This window comes from Micromys minutus, assembly GCF_963924665.1.
Source record: "Micromys minutus genome assembly, chromosome: 8".
NCBI classification, from domain to species: Eukaryota; Metazoa; Chordata; class Mammalia; order Rodentia; family Muridae; genus Micromys; species Micromys minutus.
The window spans coordinates 54871131-54895715 of NC_137977.1; the positions used below are offsets into that span (position 1 = coordinate 54871131).

The following is a 24585-nucleotide window of genomic DNA, read 5'->3' on the forward strand; positions in this document are numbered from 1 at the left end:
CATCTTCTTCTCAGCACCTCACGGCACCTTTTCCAAAATTAACCATTTAATCGGTCACAAAACAAGTCTCAATAGATATGAGAAGATTGAAATACTCCCATGCATCCTTTCAGATCACCATGGTCTAAGGCTGGTCTTTAATAACAAGAAAGGCAACAAAATGCCCATATACACATGGAAACTAAACAATGCTCTATTAAACGATAGCAGGGTCAAAGAAGAAATAAGAAAAGAAATTAGAATTTAATGAAAATGAAAACACAACATACACAAACCTATGGGTTGCAATGAAAGCAGTACTGAGAGAAAAAGTCATAGCTCTGAGTTCTTCCAACAAAAAGAATCAGGAGAGAGCATACACAAGCATTTTGACAGAACAGTTGAAAGCTCTAGAACAAAAGGAAGCAGATACACCCAAGAGGAGTAGATGGCAAAAAATAATCAAACTCAGAGCAGAAATTGACCAAATAGAAACAAAAAGATCCATTCAAAGAACCAACAAAACCAAGAGCTGGTTCTTTGAGTAAATTAACAAGATTGATAAACCCTTAGCCAGACTAACTAGAGGGCAAAGAGAGAGTATCCAAATTAAAAAAAATCAGAAATGAAAGTGGAGACACAATATCTGAAACTGAGGAAATTCAAGAAATCATCAGATCCTACTACTAAAGCCTACACTCAATAAAGCTGAAAAAATCTGGAGGAAATGGATGAATTCCTAGACAGATACAAGATATCAAAGTGAAATCAGAATCAGGTAAACCATCTAAAAATCTCATAACACCTGAAGAAATAGAAGCAGTCATCAAAAGCCTTCCAAGCAAAAAAAAAAAAAAAAAAAAAAAAAAAAAGCCCAGGTCCAAATTGGTTCAACCCAGAATTTTATCAGACACTTGTTGACGACCTAATACCAATACTTTACAAACTATTCCACAAATTAGAATCTGATGGAACACTACCTAACTCATTTTTTGAGGTCACAATAATCCTCGTTCCTAAACCACACAAAGACCCTACAAGAAAAGAGAACTTCAGACCAATCTCACTTAACATTGATGCAGAAATACTTAACATATTCCTTGCAAACAGAATTCAAGAACACATCAAAACGGTCACTCACCATGATCAAGTAAGCCTCATTTCTGGGATGAAGGGATGGTTTAATATATGGAAATCCATCAATGTAATCCACCATATAAACAAACTCAAAGAAAAAAACCACATGGTCATCTCACTAGATGCTGAGAAAGCATTTGACAAAATTCAACACTCCTTCATATTAAATGTCTTGGAAAGAACAGGAATCCAAGGCCCATATCTAAACATAATAGAAGCAATATAGAGCAAACCAACAGCCAACATAAAACTTAATGGTGGAAAACTTGAAGCAATCCAACTAAAATCAGGGACTCAACAAGGATGCCCACTCTACCCCTACCTATTCAACATAGTACTGGAAGTACTGGCTGGAGCAATTAGACAGCAAAAGGAAATCAAATGGATACAAATTAGAAAGGAAGAAGTAAAAACATTGCTGTTTTCAGAACATGATAGTGTACTTAAGTGACCCCACAAATTCCACCAGAGAACTTCTACAGCTGATAAACAAGTTCAGCAAAGTTACCGGATATAAAATTAACTCAAACAAGTAAGTAGCCTTCCTCTACTCAAAGGACAAACATGTGGAGAAAGAAATTAGGGAAAAGATACCCTTCACAACAGTCACAAACAATATGAAATACTTTGGTGTGACTCTAACTAAGCAAGTGAAGGACCTGTATAACAAGAACCTCAAACCTGTAAAGAAGCAAGTCTCGAGGAAGATCTCAAAAAATGGAAAGACCTCCCATGCTCCTGGATTGGAAGGATCAACACTGTAAAAATGGCCATCTTACCAAAAGCAGTCTACAGATTCAATGCAATCCCCATTAAAATACCAACCCAATTCTTCATAGAGTTGAAAAGAGCAATGTGCAATTTCATCTGGAATAACAAAAGACCTAGAATAGTGAAATTTATCCTCAACAACAAGAAAATATTTGCGGGAATCACTATCCCTAACCTCAACCTATATTACAAGGCAACTGTGCTGAAAACTGCATGGTACTGGTACAGAAATTGGCACGTGGATCAATGGAATAGAATAGAAAATCCAGAAATGAGCCCTCACATATATGGTCACTTGATTTTTGACAAAGGAGCTGTAAACATTCAATGAAAAAAGGACAGCCTCTTCTACAAATGGTGCTGGTCCAACTGGCACTCAGCATGCAGAAGAATGAAAATAGACCCTTTCTTAGCTTCTTGTACAAAGCTCAAGTGCAAGTGGATCAAAGATCTTCACATCAAACCAGGTACACTGAAATTATTAGAAGAGAAAGCAGGGAAAACCTTAGAACACAGGCACAGGAGAAAATATCCTGAACAGAATACCAATGGCTTGTGCTCTAAGGTCAAATGGGACTTCATGAGATTGCAAAGCTTCTGTATGGCCAAGGACACTGTCAAGAAAACAAAACGGCAGCATACAGAGTGGGAAAAGATCTTTACAAACCCCACATCAGATAGAGGCCTAATATCCAAGGTATACAAAGAACTCAATAAACTATACACTAAAGAATCAAACAACCGTATTAATAAATGGGGGATAGAGCTAAACAAAAAGTTCTCAATTGAGGAATATTGAATGGTTGAGAAAGCATCTAAGGAAGTGTTGGACATTATTAGCCATCAGGGAAATGCAAATCAAAACAACCCTGAGATTCCACCTCACACCAGTCAGAATGACTAAGATCAAAAATTCAGATGACAGAAGATGGTGTCGAAGATGTGGAGAAAGAGGAACACTTCTTCACTGTTGGTGGGGTTGTAAACTAGTACAACCACTCTGGAAATCAGTCTGGTGGTTCCTCAGAAAATTGGACATAGTACTACCTGAAGACCCTGTCATTCCACTTCTGGGCATATACCCCAGAGATGCTCCAACATACAACAAAGACACATGCATCACAAAGTTCATAGCAGCCCCATTTATAATAGCCAGAAGCTGGAAAGAACCCAGATGCTTTTCAGTCAATGAATGGATACAAAAATTGTGGTATATTTATACAATGGAGTACTACTCAGCTATCAGAAACAATGACCTTATGAAATTCTTAAGAAAATGGATGCATCTAGAGAATATCATCCTGAGTGAGATAACCCAGTCACAAAAGAAAAGACATAATATGCAGTCAGTGATAATTGGATACTAATCTCAGAAAGCTCTTAACACCCCAGAAACAACTCACAGACTATATGAAGTTCAGGGAAAAAAAAAGAAAAGTAAAAGATAAAGAAAAGAAAATGAAAAACCATTATGCTTAATCTTACACACCAAGAAAACTTTGAATTATTCCAGGTTACATCTTGTTTTACATGTACTTTATGCTCATTGTAACTAGGAAGATCTTAATGCACATTATCAAACCTTTAAAATAACCTAGTACTGACAAAAATGTATTCGTACACTTTTATTCAAAAATGCTTAAAACCTGTACATTTATCTTTGTTTTTTAAAAACAAACAAACAAACAAACAAACAAACAGAAAGAAACCTGGTAATTTCTTAAGCATTTCTACATATGTTTGCTATATGGTTTAGCCATTCAATCTAGTTTTTTTGTTTTGTTTTTTTAACAAAGGGACACTGAGGCATTTTTTATGTCTACAGGTAGATTTTTATCTTATTTTTCAATCACATAATAAGAGTCAAAAGCTAAAATCAAAACAAACAAATGTTCACTGGCAGATCAATCAAGAAACTGTGACAGAAATACACACTCGACTGTACAACACCAAAGAGCCAAGCCACCAACAAACAATTACATACGCCTAATATAATCTGAAATTATGATGCAAGTAAAAGAAGCCTTGCATAAAATAAAAGCATGCTTTATGATCTCCTAGTGACATATTGGTATCAATAGAGACTCAGAAGTTGAATATAGGCACAGAGAAACATCAAGAGTACAATATCTTCATGATGATACAATGCATTTCATACATATTTACTCCAATAAGGCATTAAATACGGGAAAAAAATTATGGAGGAGAGGGAAGAAGAAGGAGGAGGAAGACGAGGAAAAAAATGAGCCACAGATAACTATTTTACCCAGTCATGTCTTTAGGGAACAGGAAATATTGTTAAAGGTCTCTTGGTGGTCAGACCCAGTTTTAGTTCCCAGAGTGACAAGAGGGTGGAGAAATAGACTCAGGGAAGATAGAAAAATAAATATCTCTGTTTTCCTAAGAAATATCTAACAGGTTGGAAGTGTGGCTCGTGGTAAAGCACTTGCCTTTCATGCTTGAGGCCTACAGTTTCACCCCCCCAGGACTGTGAACAGCACACATTTGGTGGACAAGAAAGATAATATCAAAGATGGCCGGTGAAGAAAACATGAAGCTGTCTACAGGGACAAGCAGCTGCTGAGACAGTATCACCCTGTTAGATGCAGGGGTCTAGTGGTAACCACACATTGGTGATTGAAAGAGGGCAATTATTTGACAGCCAAATAAAACAACAAACTTTTCTCTGGAAGTATATTGAAGCAGAAACGGAAAGACAAGAAAGTGAGGGGAGCAGGCTAGACCAGAGAGGGGTTCATTCTGGTTCTCAGGCTAACCCTCTAGTTTCCAAGGAAGGAAAGGATAGGTGTAGTCATGATCTAGAGACCAAACAATAAATTCTATCATCTTCCACACACAAATCCCCTTCCGTACTTACACACTTAAGTATTTCTTTCATGAAAGCCTTTTCTTGTATCTGCATTGCAACTATTGCTTTGGGTTCTGAGATGAAGAAGCTAAGGATTTTTAGGAGCCTGCACGTTCCCCCTCCTCTGTCAGTTTTCTTTGGAAGGGATCATGGTGTGAGTGCAAACTGCCTAAATGGCTCCTTTAAGTGGTTTTGTGTTATACTGCACCAATGACTTCAATAATAAACCAAGCTTAGTAGTAATGAGACGAGAAAGGGCTTAGGTTCCTGGGTGGGATTAAGGTGTATACATGTATGTTCAATATGTTACATGCCAGGGCTCTCTTTGCTCTGTATGGGTTACTTCCCACAGTGAATACACATGCCTAGTCTAGTTTCTTTTATAAATCAAACACACCGAGGAGGTCTGCTATAACTTTACAGCTGTTGCTGCCTTTCTTTTGTCTTCAGACACTTGGTGTAAAAGAGTCCTTCATCTTTCAAAGACTCATGAAAATGGACCAAAGCAAAGATAATTGCAAAAAATAAAAATACAATTAACATAACAATCCCCTTCCAGGAAGCAGACTGGCTTAGTGAAATCAGAGTATTGGCCTCTAAACCTTGGTGTGTGAAGCCCCAACACTTAAAAGTACCTTTTCTCTTAGGATAGAGATCTGTGGATAATACAAAATCTCACAAATACAGTTTAAACACAGTAGTCCTATAATTATAAACAACAAATATTAGGATGCTCTGGTTTTTCCCTCTCAACATGGTACATACCTTTACAGTAATTCGACAAAACATTTGGAAACCAAAACGTGAGAGATTTGTATTTACTGATATAGAGGGAGACCAGAAGGTAAAGATTCTGCTTTAATGCAAATGCAATACTGAGCAGTAATGTTAGAAGAGTAAGGCCAAGGATTTACTTGCTTACACAGCGAGCTTTGTTGATCTTTAAACTAAAATCTCATCATTGTCTTGGCAAAGCCTTTCTAAGCAGCATATGGGAAGAGATCTGCTTCGGGAACAAGGAAATGTGGGCAAATAGACATGTAAGTTGGCTGTGGCTGAGAATGGGATTTGAACTGCCAGGCTCCGGCCAGGTCTGTGGCCAAGGTGGAGCCCATTACGATGCAGGATTCTGTTATGGACAAGAAACATGGACGTGCTTATGGACCACAGAACTACTACATCAACACACACACTTCTGGTTTTAATGAATGTTTGGTTCAAAACTATTAGATCATCTCAACCGAAAAGCTCAACTTTTAAATAATGAATAAGAACATTTAGTGAGATTAATAAGAGTCACTTGGCTGGACTCAAATAATGTTTACCTTGCTCCAAGGATTTCATTTTTTAGCGTTGCGAACACTTCAAGCTGGTGTCGTTTGTTACCTTGTTCTCTACTCACTGTGCATCCAACATCGGCACTCACACAAAGTTGATTTGCACACACAGAATACTTGGTAAAAATGTGTTTTTATTTGAAAAGTGTGCGGGAGCAATCACTAAGTACGGTCGTCAATAACACTACGCAAACCCAGATTCCAGAGGATCACGGGATGCTGTGATTTCTGAAGCCACTGGAATTTGGTACAATAGATAAGGACCTGGCAGCATTAGTCAGGAACCAGAACCTCTTCAGGAGCACATTAAATAATCCACACTTAAAGTCTTGGGTCACATATAAATCCTTAGACAAAACTGAGATTTGTACAGAAAGCAGACAAAACAAACATGCTCAGGTTAAAACGGTGCATAAAATTACAAGAGATTCTTGAGATACCATGAAGCATTTCAATATTGTTATAACACCTCATTTCTGCACATAAAGTAAAGCAGGATAGCTTATTTTTCTTAAGTTCAAATAGAAGAATCTTCTAGACATAAAATTTTATTTGTACATGGGATTTCAACCAACTTGAAATATCCTATATTGAATCTAATTGGTTTCCTTGAAAGAAATACAATATGACACATTAATTAAAACAGTTTATATTTTTTCAACAATAAGATATATTATACATTTTTAATCAAATACAGTGACCTCAAAATGACTGACTGTCCTTTAGCTGTTTACAATTACTGTGACATGTGACCCAGGATAGGAGCAAATATATTATTCTTAGTTTATGATAATGGTGTTTATTAAAGAAAGTTTCTGTTGTGCCTTTGTTTTGAATGTACCTTGAACCTTATGAGTTACTCAAAGTTTGTTAAGCCCAGCATACGCAAAGCCACATGACCTGAAGTTCTTATTTCTAGCTGTTTTCCTTTCTATGACAGAGTCTTTGTTAAAGAGCATGGAGGAACAAGGATCACACGCAACAAAACAATAAGCATGTATGACCGAGTCCCTTCACATACAGTGTTTGGCCTGAGGACAGGAGTTGCTGGTTAAACAGGAGATCCTTCCAGTTAAAGCCAGATAAACTGGCTCCTGTAGGACCTACTAAGGATCCTGAAAGACCAAGTCAGCTAGTCACCATGGTCAGGACCTCTCAGAAAGGAAAGGAGGCAGAAGAGTACATTTAAACCATGGGTGTTCTCTAAGAGTTGGAATTCTTTTAAATAGTTCCATAGTTTCAGGACTCTTTTACCTTAGTTCTTCTTTATTCTTTTACTAGTGATCTTTCCACATACGAAATTACAAAGCCTCAGCCATAACCAGCTGGCGCAGTGAAAGCTTCTATCATGAATCTCTAAATGCTACTGCTGAAAAGTTTTTAGTAATACTTTACTAAGTATCAGATTCATATGTAGTAAATAAAATATTTCTAAGTATCCTAAATATTTGGTAGTCATATATTTTCTTTACCCAGTGATAAGGGCAAAAGACTCCATAAGCAGATAAGAATAATGAGAAAATATTTCCATGGATTTAGTTTAAAAATGATAAATCTTTTCTTCCTACACCTAAGTCAACCTATCACCATCTTAATTTCCCCCTCTATTGAAAAGCTAGCTCGTCACTCTTATATCTGTTCATAACTTTTGATCAACAATGTCATTGTGGTTGGACACCATTCAAGAATTCAATGACCATTTTGAGAACGTTTTCTCCATACCCAGCATTGCTTGTTATTTCTATACTATGAGACAGACCCTGAGATAACACCCAGTTACTACTCCCTACTTAATGTCAGGTCTCAGACACCTCAGAAATGAGCTGACATCACCATGGTAGAATATTAAGAAGAAAATACAATAGATTAAATTCTTAGGCAACTATAGCTTGTTTCTTGACATCTTTGAGCAACTTATAAAGCTTTCTTTAAAATACTCAGAGCTACTAGGCCACTTTCAATGCTGTCAAGTTTGGTAGCAGAAGATGAAAATCAGGTTTTCTATCACTTTGGCTAAAATTAGCTCCTCCTCTCCCCTCCACCTCTCTGTTACCCGAGGACCAAACTCAAGTTCTCAAATATACTACTCAGTGGCCCTACATCTTAGCTTGCACATCTCCAGACTTATTACTACTATTCTCAAGAAACCGAAGATTAGAAATGCTACTTCTTTATAGGATGAATGTTGGAATATAACTTTAACATCCCCTGATTGACAACATGTCCCTAAATATTGGGTGTGAGACACAGCAAGGAAGGCATTTTCCCCTAAGAGAAGTGAGGTACAGAAGAGCGAGTGGTTCCTTTCACAGGCGTTGTTCATCTTCACTAGGAACACACTGCATCTTTACGGAAAGATGCCTCTACCTGTTGCCCTTGGGCACTAATTGAGAAAATGCCCCAGGTTAATAAAATCTGCTGATTCCCAGTAAACTCAATCTGGAGCATAAATGTCTTTGGAATGAGGCTGTTGTTACAGATTTTTAATGTTGTCGTGCCTTTATTTATGGGCAAGTTTTTGTTTTTGTTTTGATACAAAAGACAATTAATCATCGATTTGAAGAGCTCTTGCCCTGTCATATCTGCACAGGTTAGCAAACAATACAGTAAAACAAAGACACACACAGATGCATAAAATGCCTTATCCCGTTAAAAATTAATAGATTAGATACTTTAGGAAATTCTAGTTCTGTGGGTTTTTTTGCAGTAAATTATTAGTTAATTGGCTAAAGTAGTAAAAGTTGAAACCATTATGGAGAGGTACAAATTAATTTTCCAACACACAGCATTTTCTCTACTTGGTCACAGCTAGTGACCACAATTGGGAGAAGACCAGCACTATGTTCTCACCACTGTTTTTCAGAGGACTGTCCTTGCATAAGATTGAAATAAGATAGTATCAATTTGTAGCTAACTTTCAAGCAATTACTAATCTGTGACACATTAGGAAAAGGCAGCAATGATCTCCAGAACCTAAGAATGGTTTTGCATCCTTTGCTAACAATATCAGATGTGCTCAGCCATATTACTGTCTCTGTGAGGCTTTTCAGAGACATCCAACTAGAGAAAATGAGTTATGTGGTTGGTGACAAAACAGGTCACAGAGGAGTTTGAGGCACTGAGTTCAGGCTGTGTAAACATCAGCCAATGTAAACACTCTAGACTTGGGCGCTGTATCAGAAAGAAGTATCATATATATTAGACACTCAAAGATACAGTTGGTTTACTAAAAGCATTTGGGAGTTACTTGTCAAGAGAAGATATCTTAGCTACAGATACATGTTGTGGTGGGATAAAAGAGATACATAGTTCTTTTCATGGCACCAGATCAACTGAAAGTTATATAATGAAGTAGATAGAGCTAGAATCCTAAAACCACCGGAGAATAACGTTTTAACCATGACCAAATAGATTTGGAGGTCAGATGTCAGCATTTCCAGACAGAAGTCTTTCCAGACCAAGTGTTTAATAACTAGAATGTTTCCATTTTTGGCAGTTTGAAATGTCAATGCTCTGTCGACCCTCTTGAGTTTATTACCCAATACCTGTTTCTCTAAAAGGTACATTTCCATTTTTACAGGCATCATGGCCCTCTGCTTCAGGCTAGTTAGCAACGATGTTCTTCAAACAGGTCATAGAAAATACTCTGACAATGAATTTTTCTGCCTTGTATAAGTAAGCCAGTTATGTAATTGATTATGTAATTGGAGCACAATGGTAAACAGAGAGATGGAGAGATGAAATCTATTCACCATCATGGGACTCCTCAGTCCCTGTTAAGGAAACACTGATACAACTAGAGTCAAAACCACAGGTTATTCAGCTCACAGCATTCACCGGATTTTGCTATAACTACTCTCATTTCTTTCCACTTTGCTTCCAAAAGACATGCAGCAAAAATTGTCTGTGGGTTGATGTTAAAGTAATACATGATTTGGCAGTGGAGAGGTAGGCGGGGAGGGGGGCTGAGAAAACAGAAGAGGATAAGAGAAAGGGAGATGAAGGAGGAATCAAGATGGAGCTGGAGAAGGAGGATCTAGATCCAGGTGGTCTTAATTGGCAATAGGTAGATATAATTGTTTTTTAGGTTTTTGTTTTGTTTTGTTTTTTTAGTTTTTGTGGTAGATATTAGTATTTTAAGCGTTTCTATAGGTCTTTTTATCTCATAGAGAAGGGCAGTTTGTATCTTTGTCCATTGAATGTAAGCTTATTGTGTGGTGGGTTTGTGGATTGAGAATTTAATATATAAACCTGCTTGATAAGCTACTGAGCTTTGGAACCATGGTTATTTTGGGAGGTGGAGGAGAGGAATATGTCGGGGCTGTCCTATCCACCCAGGACAGAAGCAACAGGGTGGGCTGAGTGAACCGCCTGGGAAGAGAACCGTGTGACAGAGTCCCTGCGCTACGCTTCACACTAGAGCGGCATCTGTGGAGTGAGACCGCAGGGGCTGATAAAAAGTTAAGCCATCCATTTAATTTTACCACAACAACTGACAGTTACTTTTCTACCCTTATGACATAGACATTGAGACCATGAAAAACATCCCTGCCAGTGAGAATTGAAGGAAATTTTAATGGAGAATGAATTGTACAAGCTGGAGTGCTGAGATGTTGACACTGAGAATTGTACTAAGGGCAAACCCCATCCATGCCTCCAAATTGTGTTACTTAGTGGCACAGTTCTGGATCTAACTTGTCTTAAAAGATTTTATGTAAACACGTCCTTGGATCTGTCTGACTCAGCGGCTGATAGAAATTACCAGGAAGAAGTTGAATATGGCCCTGGATTTTATTTTGCAATGTTTGTCACTGTTAAAAAAGACAAGGCATGCAAAACTTTGAGACTGACAAGGTTTCAAAGGACGAGAAACTATCCTGTCCCAAGTTGTAAGCTCAGTGTGAAAACCAAAAACTCAAAGTGGTTTGTCTTTGTTACCAGTAAATTATTGTCTTTGTTATTGGTAAAGTTGATTGACAGTTTTAAATACTGCTTTGTTAAGATTGGCTTATGTGTACCCCAGATTTCAATTAATAAAAAGAAATACGATGTGAGTTTTCACAATGTTAAGAATATTCTGTGATTAATTTTAGAAAGAAAGGATAGCTTTCAGAAAAACAAAACACTGAGTATAGTTTTGATGAGTTGAAACCGGGCTCCATTCCTGTTATTTTTTAAAAGTGCATATCAATTATAGCTATTCTTCCTCCTGGCAAAGTGAGAAACATTAAAACAGAGAACGCAGCATCAATATTTGGTGACTGATGGCATGAAAATTCAGAGTGACTGTAGTTATTGACCCATAATCACTTTGATGGTATTGATGTGATCACACCTACATTTCTATAACAGCTTCAAGGCAGGTGTAAGTGTGGGCTAGAGGAAAAATAAAATTAGAATTCCCATTGCTTTTCTAAGTGAAGTAGAAGCCACAATTAATACTCACTCTGTTTTCTCTCAACAACAAATTTTATACTTAGGAACTGTAAGACTAAATCTTAAGTTTTCTTTGCTAGTAAGATATATGTATATATACAATAAAAAGGCTTTATTTTTTTCTTGTGACTATCAATTCAATAAAAAAATAAAAATAAAATGTATACATGGGCACCATCAGAAACAATGCTAAAGGTCTGAATTTATTTAAAATAGGAGCTGCTGAAGGCATTACCAATCACAATTGGTGATATTAGCTTCTAATGTGCCTCAGTGACATTTGTCTAAGTAATTCTCTCTCAGACTTATCTCAAAGATCCATTCCATTTAACTTGCTCAAACACCATATTCCCATGTTTCAATTTCTGCCAGGGAATTTCCCTCAGACCTTTTCATCGAAGGTCCTGTACGTTTATTAGAAATATAAAAATGGCATTATTACACAATTTCCTACAGAAGCCTTCCATTCACCCACCCACGACCTTGTCAGTAACTCGGTACAACTTACTGGGTAGACACAATCATTCTTAATAACCCACAGAGAATTCATTATGTATCCATTTATAGGAATATGTCTTCCCCAGTGCAAATATAGAAGAAATATGAGTCATACTCCACATAAGTAGATGAAAACAAAAATCATTCCTTTATAATCTCTTTTTAGTTAGCCTCTTTCTTTCTCCAGGCTGACAGTAATATATGTGCTTTTATTTAAAACTCACCGATACTTTTTCCCCCATATACACAACCTTATAAAAATACAACTGATCATCCACAGTGGTGAGATCACCTTAGGACAACTTCGAGTTTGGAAGGGACTCGGGAATAACAGTACAGTTCTTTTAACACTACTGACTATTCTGCTTTATTAAAATAGATCGCGGTTGGGGAGAAAGGCATGCCATTGCTCATGAGCTACTACTCAGCAGCAACGCTGTGGTTTGTCATTGTTTCAGGATGTGGGGTTTGGGCGAGCTCTCCATCGCTGCTTTCTCTGAGTGTCTAGCAGGCACATTTCTTTTCTGCTGGCTTTTCCCCATTCAGCTTTCCAGAATTCCCACCATTGACAGTGTCCAGAACCTGTGTCTTCTCTACGCACTTTTCCATTCGCTTCATAATTAAGTCCAGAAGCGTCTCCACCGACTTCTCTACATTCTGCCCAGTTGCTGCACTTGTTTCGAAGTATGGAATGCTAGCATGAAGAAACAAGAAACAGATTGTTTTCAAACTCCCCTGTAAAATGATATCTATGAATCACATATAGTAAATTCTTCTGAAGTTCATGTCTATCACAGAGAGATTAGCTCTAGCTAATTAGAAAATGGATTATTACTTTGTGAGCTTATCCTGTTTTATTACTATCTAAACGCTGTCATTCCTCAAGAACACAATGGTACCATCAATTAATACAGTCAGCACATTGGGACATTCTGAACTTAACTCTACTTTTGAATAATACAGATAGTAATAGTCTCACACAAGATCATTTTTAAAAAAATATTTTGTTTTTATTAATGTATAGACATATGTGTGACTGTGTAAGTGAGTCTGTATGTGTATACACATGTGTGTGTACACATGTGCCTAAGAAAGCCAAAAGAAGGTGTCAAGTCCCCTAGAGTTGGAGTTACAAGTGGTTATAAGCCGTCTGAAATGGATATTGGAAACTCATGTGGTCCTTTGAAAGAATGCCAATTGTTCTTAATGACTAAGTCCCAGAACTGAGGTTAGTTAAGAAGAGGGTGAGGAAGTCTGCTGCGAGATTCTCTCTCCTAGAAATGACAGGGAAGCTATACCCATGACAGCTCAACAATATAGATGCCTAAGTAAAAGCTGGAAAATAATATCACCCTTTGAAAAGCAAACATGGATAGAGAAGTTGCACAGGGTCACACCCCTAGAGAAAGAGCTATAGACCAATAAACTGCCAAGAGAGGAAGACTTAGTCTTCCCCAGAGATTAGCACCCTAAGGGTTGTCCCAACTGGCCAGTCCCAATATACACTTCCCCAATATACATACAAGCAACACCAAATGAGCTCAGCAGGTTGCAGTTATATAAGGGAAGGGAATGTAAATAAAAATTTAGAGGTTAAGGTTTTGTTCTTTTAAGAACAAACATTTTTGGCATACATTTAAATTTAGTACAGTGGTTAACAGGAGAGGTACCTAGAAAAAACCCAACTGTTGCCAGAGGCCTGTGAAGAGGAAGAAGTCTGTGAGGCCAGGAGTGATACGGTACAAAGAAGGCAATGGCATACACTGGATGGTAAAGAGATCCTAAGACCAGTTTTTGCGGGTAAGTTGGAAACATTTATTTATTTACATTTATTTATTATGCACACAGCATTCTGCCTGCATGTTTGCCTGCTGGCCAGAAGAGGGCACCAGATTTTATTATAGATGGTTAGGAGCCACCATGTGGTTGCTGGGAATTGAACTCAGGCCCCTGGAAGAGCAGCCAGTGCTCTTCACTTCTGAGCCATCTCTCCAGCCTTCCTTCTTGTTTTTGTTCATTTGTTTGTTTGTTTTTAACTAAATAAAAATTTGGTGAGTCTTTCTGTCACACTGTTGGTACCTGTTGTATGGGAAGCCATCCCAGGAGGTAATGAGGAAGCTGAAGTCAAGATGTCACCATTGCTTTAACACAATGAAATTAACTAAGGCAGTAAGAGAAATCCTGAACCAGGGGTTGGTAGGACCACTAACATTTTACTTTCCTGCAGCCAATCACCTAGAAACTTGATATGCCACATATATTAAATATAATATTCATGGGAATGTGAGTTACATTTATTCAGGATTAGCAGCTCCAAGGAGATCTATACTTTAAGGAAGCAACTTTAAACTAGCAATGATTGCCAATGCACAACAAAGACTCGACAAATGTTAGATGTTTTTAATGTGACTTCTACAAGGTATGTTTGTGGGTGTGTGATGTATGTATATATGTATGTATGTATGTATGTATGTATGTATGTATGTATGTATGTGCAAGCATGCTTCCTTGTGAGTCTCATTGTCCTTCACTGAATCTGACACTCATCAAATTTTCTAGATAAGATCTAGCTTTTCTCAGAACGGGGGTTATAGACATACTCTGCCATGCCAGCTCTTACATGGGTGCTAGGGACCCAAATGGAGGTCCTCACTCTGCCCAGTGAATGGTCTCCCCAGCGTGGAGAGTCTCTTTGATCTCACCACCCACCGTTTCCGTTCCCAGAGCATCCCTTCACTCGTGTGTCTTGGGAAACTGACTTACCCGTATTTGTCAGCCAGCTCCCGTGCCTGCCGCTCAGTGACTTCCCTTTGGTCCGGCAGGTCTGCCTTGTTGCCGATCAGTACTATGTCGGGGTTTTCACAGTAAGCATTTGCCTGCAGTTGGCCTTGGTAAGAAAGCAGAGGGGCAGCGAGTTAGAAAAAAACAACTGATGCCAGAGTTTGCTCGTCCTCCAGATTCCTAAACCCAGTTGGTCATCTGCAGCCTTGTTGGCTACGAGCACCGATCATTTGTCGCCTCCTCTCCTCAATCATGTTTTTCTTTTTTTAACCTATAAAATGGAGCTGATACCTCACAGGTTACAGAGAGACAGGTACGCAGAAAATACCTGAACCAATACCCTGAACATATATTCCTACACCTGCGAAGGTGCCCTCTGACCTATGTAGCTTCCTGCCCTCAGATCCTGGGATGGAAGTGGAGATGGGAGAACATGATTTTCAGGTACGTTCATTTGGTTCTTTCATTTCATGGCATCTCTCCTCCCCACTCCCCACATCAGAGTGATCATCTCTGAAATCTTTGAAAAACCAGAAATTCATGTAGAAAGAAGTTGAACCTAACATTGTTCTCTCTTTTCTTTAGCATCCGCAGCCCCCCCACTGTGTGTGTGTGTGTGTGTGTGTGTGTGTGTGTGTGTGTGTGTGTGTATTAATGGAGAGAGAGAGAGACACACACACAGAGCGGGGAAAGGGAGAGGGAGGGGGGAGGGGCCAGGCAGACAGACAGACAGACTGACTGACTGACTGACTAAGTCACAAAGAAAAGAATGACAGAAGCATTAAGCAGGAAGGAGAAAGGAACACAGGAAGTAAGAAAAGAAAACAAAAGAAAAATGAGACCAGTCCACCTGTGTTTTCCACCTCATTATAGCCTGTTATGTGCCAAGACTGAAAGAGGCTCACAGATTTATCTGGTAATATCAATGATCAGAGTGTTAGAAACTCAGAAGTTAGTAGACAGGACAATTAATTATCTTAAATCCCAATAAGATCTTCCTGGAGACTTAAGGGAGAGGACCATCTGCCTCGAAAAACAGCAAACAAACCATTCTCTGAAAGAATCTAATAATCTTTTTATTTCCTGGTCTCAACAGAATCTAATCATAGTACCAGAATTTGGATAAGGACATACAACATTCAAAGGAAATAAAGGCAGATCCTAGGGTAAACATTAATTTGGAGAGGCAATTAAGAAATGCAGGTTTCGTTGATATTTTTCCTATTGACTGCAACTGCTTACTGAGTTCACATTCAAAACACATATAAAATGTTACCTATCACTATATTTAGTGCATTATTAGTTTTCTATAATACACTGTAATAAGTAGAGAGCATCAATATAACCATAGATGATAACAGATAGATGCCAGGCATCTACAAAGTCTCAGGAACACAACGGTGCATTGGAACAAAGGGGAGGAGCCCCTTCTTTTCCGGGGCACGAATTCTAGACAGTAGTAAATACTCCCAGTAAATGTAGGACCCTGTAAAGATGTCGGATGGTGACAGTGTCCAAATGGAGTGTTTGGTGTTGCTGAGACACACAGTGAAGACAAGTCCTCCATTAGCTGGAGCAGTGGATCAGGAAAGTCCTCTCAAAGGAGGAAAATAGGTTTAGGCAAAATCATGGGGACAAAGCAAGTAGCGTGGGGCTGTCAGTTGCAAAAGTGAAACCCAGGCCAGAGGAGAAGACAGGAGTGGACTTTGCTGCCCTGGGAGTCTGCACAGCTAGGGGCAGTGATTAGTCTCAGAAAGAAGGAACAAAGACAATGGCCAGGCTTCAGTGTTCATGATGTGGCTCAAGGACTTTGGCTTTTATTCCAAGTTAAATATAAAGTTATAAACTCCGAGTGTTCTTGGGAAAAGAAGGAGCTGGAAGCTGGAATGAGTTTATTTTTGTGAGTGTGCATACGTGCACACACGAGCATGTACACACACACACACTCACACACACACACACACACACACACACACACACACATACATGCTGGCCTTGCTTTTCGGGACCAGAATTCACTATCATGCTATTCTTTAGGTGTTGTGTGTCTACTTATTTATCTCGTGGATTGAATGGTTGTCTAGGAAGTAGAGGTGTATAACATGGCGTCCTGAGCACAAGTCCTCATGCTTATTCAGCAAGCATTCTACTGATAAAGCATCCTATTCACCACCCTTTAACAACATTTCGTTCAAGTAAAACCTAGCATGACCTGTGTGATTCCCGCACCATGCCTTATCAACATGGCTGACTACTCTCCGGAGTAGTTCTTAGTCTAGTTAACCCTTTTATCCTTGAGCATTTTTAGGGGCTAGCATTCCCTCCCAAGAAACATCTGGGGTGTTCTCTGTGTCTTACCTAATCAAGCCTAGTACCATATGTATCATCTTTTACTTTGTAAAAAATCTTTAAGACTTACTAGACAAATGAAATCAGTACTTGCTTAACTAGAACACTAAAGACTTTAATCGTGAGATAGCCACATAGGTTTCCTCTAAGAAGGATGTCAAAGGAAAACAGTATTCTAACACATGTTGTTAATTGGCACAAGTCACCCCTCAGGGGATGATACAGGCTATGCTATGCCTGTGTCTTTCAGACTTCACTTGTGGCTGCAACCCACAAAGCAAACAAGCCAATAGAGTTGCTGAGTTCCAAAGAAGCTGCCCAAGTGTATTGCCCAACCCACTTACTCATCCAGTTTCTGACATTCAAGAAACTCTGTTGACTGGTGAGGTCAAACATTAGTAAGAAGCCCATGGCATCTCTGAAGAAGGCGGTGGTGAGACTCCGGAACCTGTCGATGAAGCACAATGACTGTTTCTCAGTTCGCAGACCGACAATCAAGGACAAACATACGCACCATTTATACGGTGAGCCCTTACCATACTTGATGGACACGTGAGACTAGGCCAGAAATGACTATAGGGCAGGGATGGAAGATTTGCTTGCAGATGTTTTTTAAAGACCTCTTTCGGACTTTATGGTGGCATGACACTAATACAGAGTTACGTTTAATCACCAACTGGCCATAGCAACCTCCTGGAATTGTTTTCATTTCGCCTTACGGCAGCCTCTGGTCCACAATTAACATCCTATCTTATTTATAGTGGATTTTACCTTAGGATTTTCAGACTTTCTTGTCTGTGCACAGAAGCAGACACATAATTAGCTTGAGAGTGGCAGCCCCAGCTCAGCAACCAGAAAGGATAGTGAACTCTCTTTAAAGGACTTCTTGGGGGTGAAAGTATCTCTTAAGTGGGTTTGTGAATGTCCTGAGGAAGAGGAAGAGGATCTGGAAGTGGTGGGGGTGAACTAAAAGAAGGATTAAAAAAAAAAAACCTCAGAAGATTGAGGGAGGAAGTGAGACTATCCATCCACGGCAGAGGAGGACTGAAAGTAAACTCTTGTGCAAATGCTAAGACTCACTCTCATGGGCCCTTTCCCCGGCCCTGCCCTGACTTCTTTAGTGAAGATGAAAAAGGACTGAAAGCCACAATGACGTCAGCACAGGGCAGGACTGGAGGACGCACACTGGGACCAGCGAAGGTTTGGAGTTGACAGTAGAAGTTTGGGACTATAGATAGCTTTGAAATAAAGAAGCACAGATCTGCTCTCCTCAGTGGTTTCCGGATTTCTGCTATCTCTATTCTGCTTTAAAAATATTTCAGGTTGGTGCTCTCAGAGCTCTGTCCCGGAGCCTTCTCATCGGATGCACACACACTGGAGGAGTAATTTATCTCCTTGGATGTGCTGTAGCTTGTACATTGAACAGCCCAAGATGTATACACTTAGCGTCTTGCTGCTCTTTGCATGTGTGCTTCGGAGATTTTCCCACATAGACAAAACCCAGGCGTTTCTAGCATCACACATCATGAACTAAACTACTCTCCTTCCTGCCTGCTTTTGCAGGCCAAGGAGTCCACGTCCTGCCGGAAGGTCCTTGTCCCTTCCCTCCTCACAATCTATACATGTCATCACCACGTGTGCCTGTTTCACACGCATCATCTCTCAACCTCAAGCACCATCTTAGAAAGCCTCCTGTGACCAGCTTTGGGGAGCCCTTATTTCTTCTTGTTGATTCTGTGATTTTTTTTTTTTTACTAACAACATTTTTAATGACTGCATATGGCTCTTAGGATAGCCCCAAAACACCTCGCTAAGCCAAAAAAAAGTTTTTTATATCTCCTTAGGCCTCATTTCCTGCCTACCCACAAGCATGCTAATCTTCGCTTAGTTCTGAGAAAGTTCACTTGTCCCCCTGGGCTCTCTCCCTTGCTGGCTGTTCTGTGGGTTGCCTCACACTAGTGTTTCCTCTTTCTCTATCCTTGAGCCTGGATTATACTCCCTCATGTATTGTGTATGAGTATAAATATAACGTACCAGCTGAATCCCTGCTTCTTCCTGGAGCCTTATAGGAACTGCCTCTTCCTAGAGGGCTCGCCTACAACTTCTCTCTTCCTACTGTTGTCCTGGGGCCATGCTGAGATTGCCTGCTGTCAACACTAATCTGTAATCTCCAAGGAAGGAGGAGTAGTGTTTCCAGTTTAGAACACATCCATTTTCAGTGCCCAGAACATGCTAGTTAATAATAAAGTAATTTTGATATTGAAGAAAATAAGGAAAAGACAGACTATGGTACAAGATTCAATATTCTTACCAATTTTATGTAACATCAAAAGGGAACTACTTTGAAATATAGGGAGATAAAGCGCTCATTTCTATTGCGAAGCATTACCACAATGCCAAAAGGTGTAGATTTTAAGTCTGAAGCATTCCTCATTTTTATCCACGTAGGTGTTTCTCTGCCATTGCCTGGGAGTTCTTAGAGATCACAGGGATGCTGTGATACTGCTCTCCACAGAAAAGCTGAGCCCATAGGATTCTTTCTTATTCATTATACTTTTGTGCCTGAGAAAACTGATTTTTGGTGTGTGTGTGTATGTGTGTGTGTGTGGTGTGTAGAACAAACTCATGTGTATTTTTCTTTGATGTGTGTACATGTATGTTTGGAAGACAACTGAGGGCTGTTTTCCTTATTGCCCAGAGCACATACCAATTAAAAAGCATACTTCTTGTAGTCATCTGTCTGAAACAAAAGTTTCTTCACTAACAGCAGCACAGACAGAACACTGTTGCTGTGGTTCAGGATAACATCCTGGACCATATATCTTTTGTTACCCTTTCTTCCATTACTCCCTGGAAGATTTGTGCAACTGATATCCAGCCACACGCCCTTCTCTCCCATCTCATTTAGTCAGTGACTCAGCAGGGTGGGAAAAGTTAAGAGCACAGATCACAATAGATCCCCAATTCAGACATCTTATTCTTTCTCCCCTGAGAGGCATAAAGGCTGGAACCTTTCCACTCAAGTAAGATTATGTAGTTTCTTGCTTTCCCAGGATTGACTTTTATCAATGACCATTACCCTTACCTGGATTATTCTCTGAGGTCTGTGGTATTGTTTACACTGTTGCGTAGCCACACCTTATATCCACAGCACACAGAATTCTCAAGGGATGAATAAGCCAAGAGTTACTAAGACAGCCCCTCCCATCACCCCCCCCCCCCCGTTGCCCCACAATGCAGCTGTATTAAGGGGACAGATGAGAGCAGCCTGCTATCATGTAAGGCTGACATCTCATGTGCGAGGACATATGGGAAGCACATTTTTTTTATATTGCTTCTTCAAAAATGAATTAAATCAGTCTATAAAACATACATCTTCCTGACAACAAAGCTGACACATGAAAGGAGACTCTTCTGAGGAATGACTTCAGAAGAACCAGCAGTGTTGAAGGGTGTGTAAATGGAATTCACAGTCAAAAAAGCTAACAGAGAGGCCCAGCACCTCTCCTGGCGTTTACACTCACTGAAAGCGAGAACATTTTGGATGCATTTCAAAAGTAGGGGTGTTTCCAAGCATCAGCATTCTAAGACATACAAAGCAGGGGCAGGATGTCATCTGCATATCTTTGCTGTCATTCTGTTGTCACTTTTACTTAATCTGATAGCCGAAGGTTTTATTGAATTAGGGTCTTTAACACTTGGAAACTGTGGGTTCCAAAGAAACATGTTTTCATTGAATAATGGGATATCACTGCAAGCTCCAAGCAACCCACAGTACTGTGTCTTGTTTGTTGTTTTGCGTAGGACAGCAGAGATGATGCTGAAAGACTAGGAGGGATTCTGGCTTTATGCAGTTCACAGCCTTGTTGAGATGAGATGGCCACAAGAAAGTCAATAAAAAGAAGTCAAAAATTAAAAAAAAAAAGAAAAGGGAAACTTTACTTTATTAAAGAGTGGCATTGCATTCATTTACTAACATGGCTGTCACTAGTTTTCAAAAGAGAACGGGGGTTGCTTACTGGCGTCACTGGAAGGTGGAATTTGAGCCAAGGCTGGTGGACAGATGTGGGGGAAGATGGGAAAGATGTTAAGGGCCTAGGGCTGAGGAGATGGCTCAGTGGGTAATGTGCTTGACACACGAACAGACTCCATTTTGAATCCTCAGAGCTCAAAGCCAGACATAGTAGAGGGCGTCTTTAATTTTGGTGTTCTTTTAATGAAATGGGACATAGGGACTGGAGGACTCCAGGAAGCCTATGGGCCAGCTGGCCTGGCATGTAATCTCCAGCAAATAACAGGCAGGAGACCTTGTCTCAAGCAATGTAGAATCGGAAGACCTACATTTTTACATCCAAGGTTAGCCTTCCCAGGCCTGTTAGGCACATGCATGTTTACGGTTACATACATAAACACATCATACATAATGCATGTGAACATGCACACATCATACACAGACATATATGGAGTTCAAAAAAATATTCTAGATATCAGGCAATGGTGTGACCCAAGTCTGATGGAGAAAAGGCAGTCACCAAGCCGGTGACAAAGATTCTGGGTGGAAGAATAGAAAGACAGAAAGGATGCTAACACCTTTCTTTTCTTCTACACTGTGATCAACATTTGCAACAGCACTATTCCCCATCTTCACCAGAGGAAATCTGGAGAAGATTTCCCCCAGTAGGAGATATGAAGATTTATGTAAATCTGATTGCTGTGATGGGCATTAAGTATGTACTTCTAGTATAGGTAGTGAACTAGAAGTCACTGACTTTTATTTCCTGATACAAATGTCCGTTAGTTGTTTGTTCTATTCATTTGTTTAGTTTTTTGAGACAGAGTTTCTCTCATTTGATAACAAAGACTGGCCCCAGACTAAAAGCAATCCTCCTTCCTCAGCCTCCTATTGTTATAGGAATGAACTCTCATACTGGGAATAGGTATCTATTTTGAAATTGGTAGAAAAGTTGGACATCATTTATTTTTGAGGCTCATATTTCAATGTTCTCTAAGGTATAGGTAGCTAGAAATAAAGTAATTTCCTGTTACCGCTCTTGTCCAGCAGTGTCCCAAAGCTGCAGATGTACCTTAAACGCTTTCCCTGAAGATCCATCTGTTCCTTGTGTGTCATAAACCTGGAAAACACAATGCCTCTGAGTTAATATGGTTTTGGAGTCTGTCAGCGTTCTAGTTCTCCGGGTTCACTCAGCATGTTTTTGTTGATGACGATAATCAAAGTTCATAGTGCAGAATAAATATTTGCTTTATTTTACCCTGAAGTATCACATATATCTCACTTTTAAATGTCAAGCACATATGATTTTCAACACAGTTTGGGCATACTGCAGGCTTAAATTAGACACCTTCTGTCATTTCCTCATGGAGGCAGCAGGCATCAGTTTAGAGCTCCTGCATGAGGTTCAAACACCAACTTTTCATTGAAACTTTGAGTATTCTTTATTTTACCAGCAAATTGAGGCCACGATTGTTTTATTCAATAGCTGTGATAGACTTAAATGAAATTGCAAATCAGAAAAAAACATTTTACACAAAATTTGTTTTACAAGGACCTGTGTAGTGTTTAGCATAGGATTGACTTTCAAAATGACTTAGGTAGAAAACATACACAGAATTTCTTCATGGGTTGAGCTGAGACACTTCAACCTCTGTCTTTCACCCTCTTCTTTTGAGGGTCTTTGTGGATCACATTTATAGATTAGTGCAAATTTTTTTTACGGATGCCTTTTTTGGTTTTAGAACAAGATTTGTACCTAGATTGGTAGGTGCTGCTAAGGAAAGAAGTCAGAGGAATCATGGGAGTGCTGGAAATAGAGATGCCCAGAACCCATTGGCTCTCAGATAAGGTATAGGAAAGCATTCAACTTTTCATGCAGTGGCTTTCCACCAAGCATTTCCTGTGGGATTTTTGACATCAACTGGAAGGCACAGCCATCTTGGCAGTCAATAATACCATGGGTGGCAGGAAATCTGGCTACACTTATGTGCCTATGCTACACGCCTCACATGTCACAATATACTTCCTGCTGTCATTAGTGTCTAGCATAGGAGGAGGAAGTGGTGTTGTGATTCTCACTCAAGCTCCCTTATCATGGAAAAGAGCACGGATGGCTCTCACATTCTGTTCCTAACAAGCCGGTGATTGATGGCTGAGGCTACACAGAAATAAAAAGGCAGCAAGAACATACAAATCTCATGCTCCAGCTATTTGCCAATCATACTTTTAACTTCTTTGTTAGGAGAACAGAAGTGGGCCCTTCAACGTCTAAAGAATTTACTTTGGACCAATGAGTTAATGCATCTAGTACTTTAATAAGTCAAAATCTGAGAGATTCCTTAAGAAATCTTAGAAAACACATAATCCACAAGTTAAAAAATAATCATTGTGATTCCTTGTGTACTTTTTGAAGACAGGAGATGTGTCACTCAATATTTTTCTATCAAAAGGTTATTGGTAGTTAGTTGAAAAAGTAAGAAGGAACACTCTGAGGTTATGAGTTTCATATGGTTAATAGGAAAGCCAGACGTTTTAAAATGCAATCAACATAGCTTGTCAATTCTTATTTTGTGTAAAAGACTAATTAGTAAGGTTAATAGTGTACTTAAAAACTTACCACACGTTTTTCCCGAAAATCTATTCCTACTGTAGTGATGAATTTGGGATTGAATTTATTGTCTGTGTATCTGTACAGAAATGTTGTCTTCCCCACTCCCGAGTCTCCCAGGGCCAGGAGTTTAATCAGGTAATCATAGTCTCCATCAGTCATAGTGATGGTCTTGGCGGGTCTGCATAGAAGAACAGGTATGATATGGTTAAGGTTGATTCCCTCTGCCTGCGTCCAGAATATAACATACATCTAATTAATGGCATCAACATCAAAAGCCTCCATTTTGCCAAAATGCTGAAATAACTTGGCCAAAGCAGCTTTGTGCATGAGGGTCTGCCTGTCATGTTGTTACTTTAAATAATGTCATGTCATATCAAGCATTTGCAACCTGGACATTGGCACTACAGTAAAAGAAGTTAAGAAGCCAAGGCTCAGTAGGATGAGAGGTATGCTGGTAGGCGGGGGAGGGGGGTGTTCAAGCACAGAAATCCCTCTGGGAAGTGAGGCAGGAAAGGTACAGAGTGATCTCAATTGCATGCAGAACGATCAGGTTGGAGACTTTTGCATTTAATAATGAAGGAAGTGCCAGTCATGTTCACACAAAATCTTCCTTTTTGGTATTAAGAATTTATCAACTGTGTACGAGGCCCTTTGGAAACACTGATTTGAAATGCTGCCGTAGATATTATTAGATCTCTTCCCTCCTGAAACCAGCAGGCTCTTTCCACATGAGTCTGTGCTGAGCTACACAGTAGCAAATTCCAGGCCTCTCAATGTCTGTGTCACAGAGAAGAGGAACTATTGT

At 39.5% G+C, this 24585-nt stretch overlaps 1 protein-coding gene across 2 annotated transcripts in view; it reads right to left on the reverse strand.

The window, feature by feature from the left end:
- Window positions 1-12531: 12531 nt before the first annotated feature.
- RAB27B (RAB27B, member RAS oncogene family) overlaps window positions 12532-24585 on the reverse strand; it is a gene marked incomplete at its 3' end in the record, with an annotated part of 57887 nt that continues 45833 nt past the window's right edge. Inside the window, exons 2-6 of one of the 2 annotated variants that reach the window (XM_080919761.1) lie at window positions 23787-23958; window positions 22204-22289; window positions 17502-17605; window positions 14791-14914; window positions 12532-12721 (exon numbers count right to left, since the gene is read on the reverse strand). In XM_080919761.1, the coding sequence (XP_080775887.1) occupies window positions 12532-12721; window positions 14791-14914; window positions 17502-17605; window positions 22204-22289; window positions 23787-23939 (657 nt within the window). In that variant the 5' untranslated portion in view covers window positions 23940-23958. Of the gene's footprint in view, window positions 12722-14790; window positions 14915-17501; window positions 17606-22203; window positions 22290-23786; window positions 23959-24585 lie in introns of those variants that run through there. The other variant, XM_080919762.1, reaches the window with a different exon arrangement.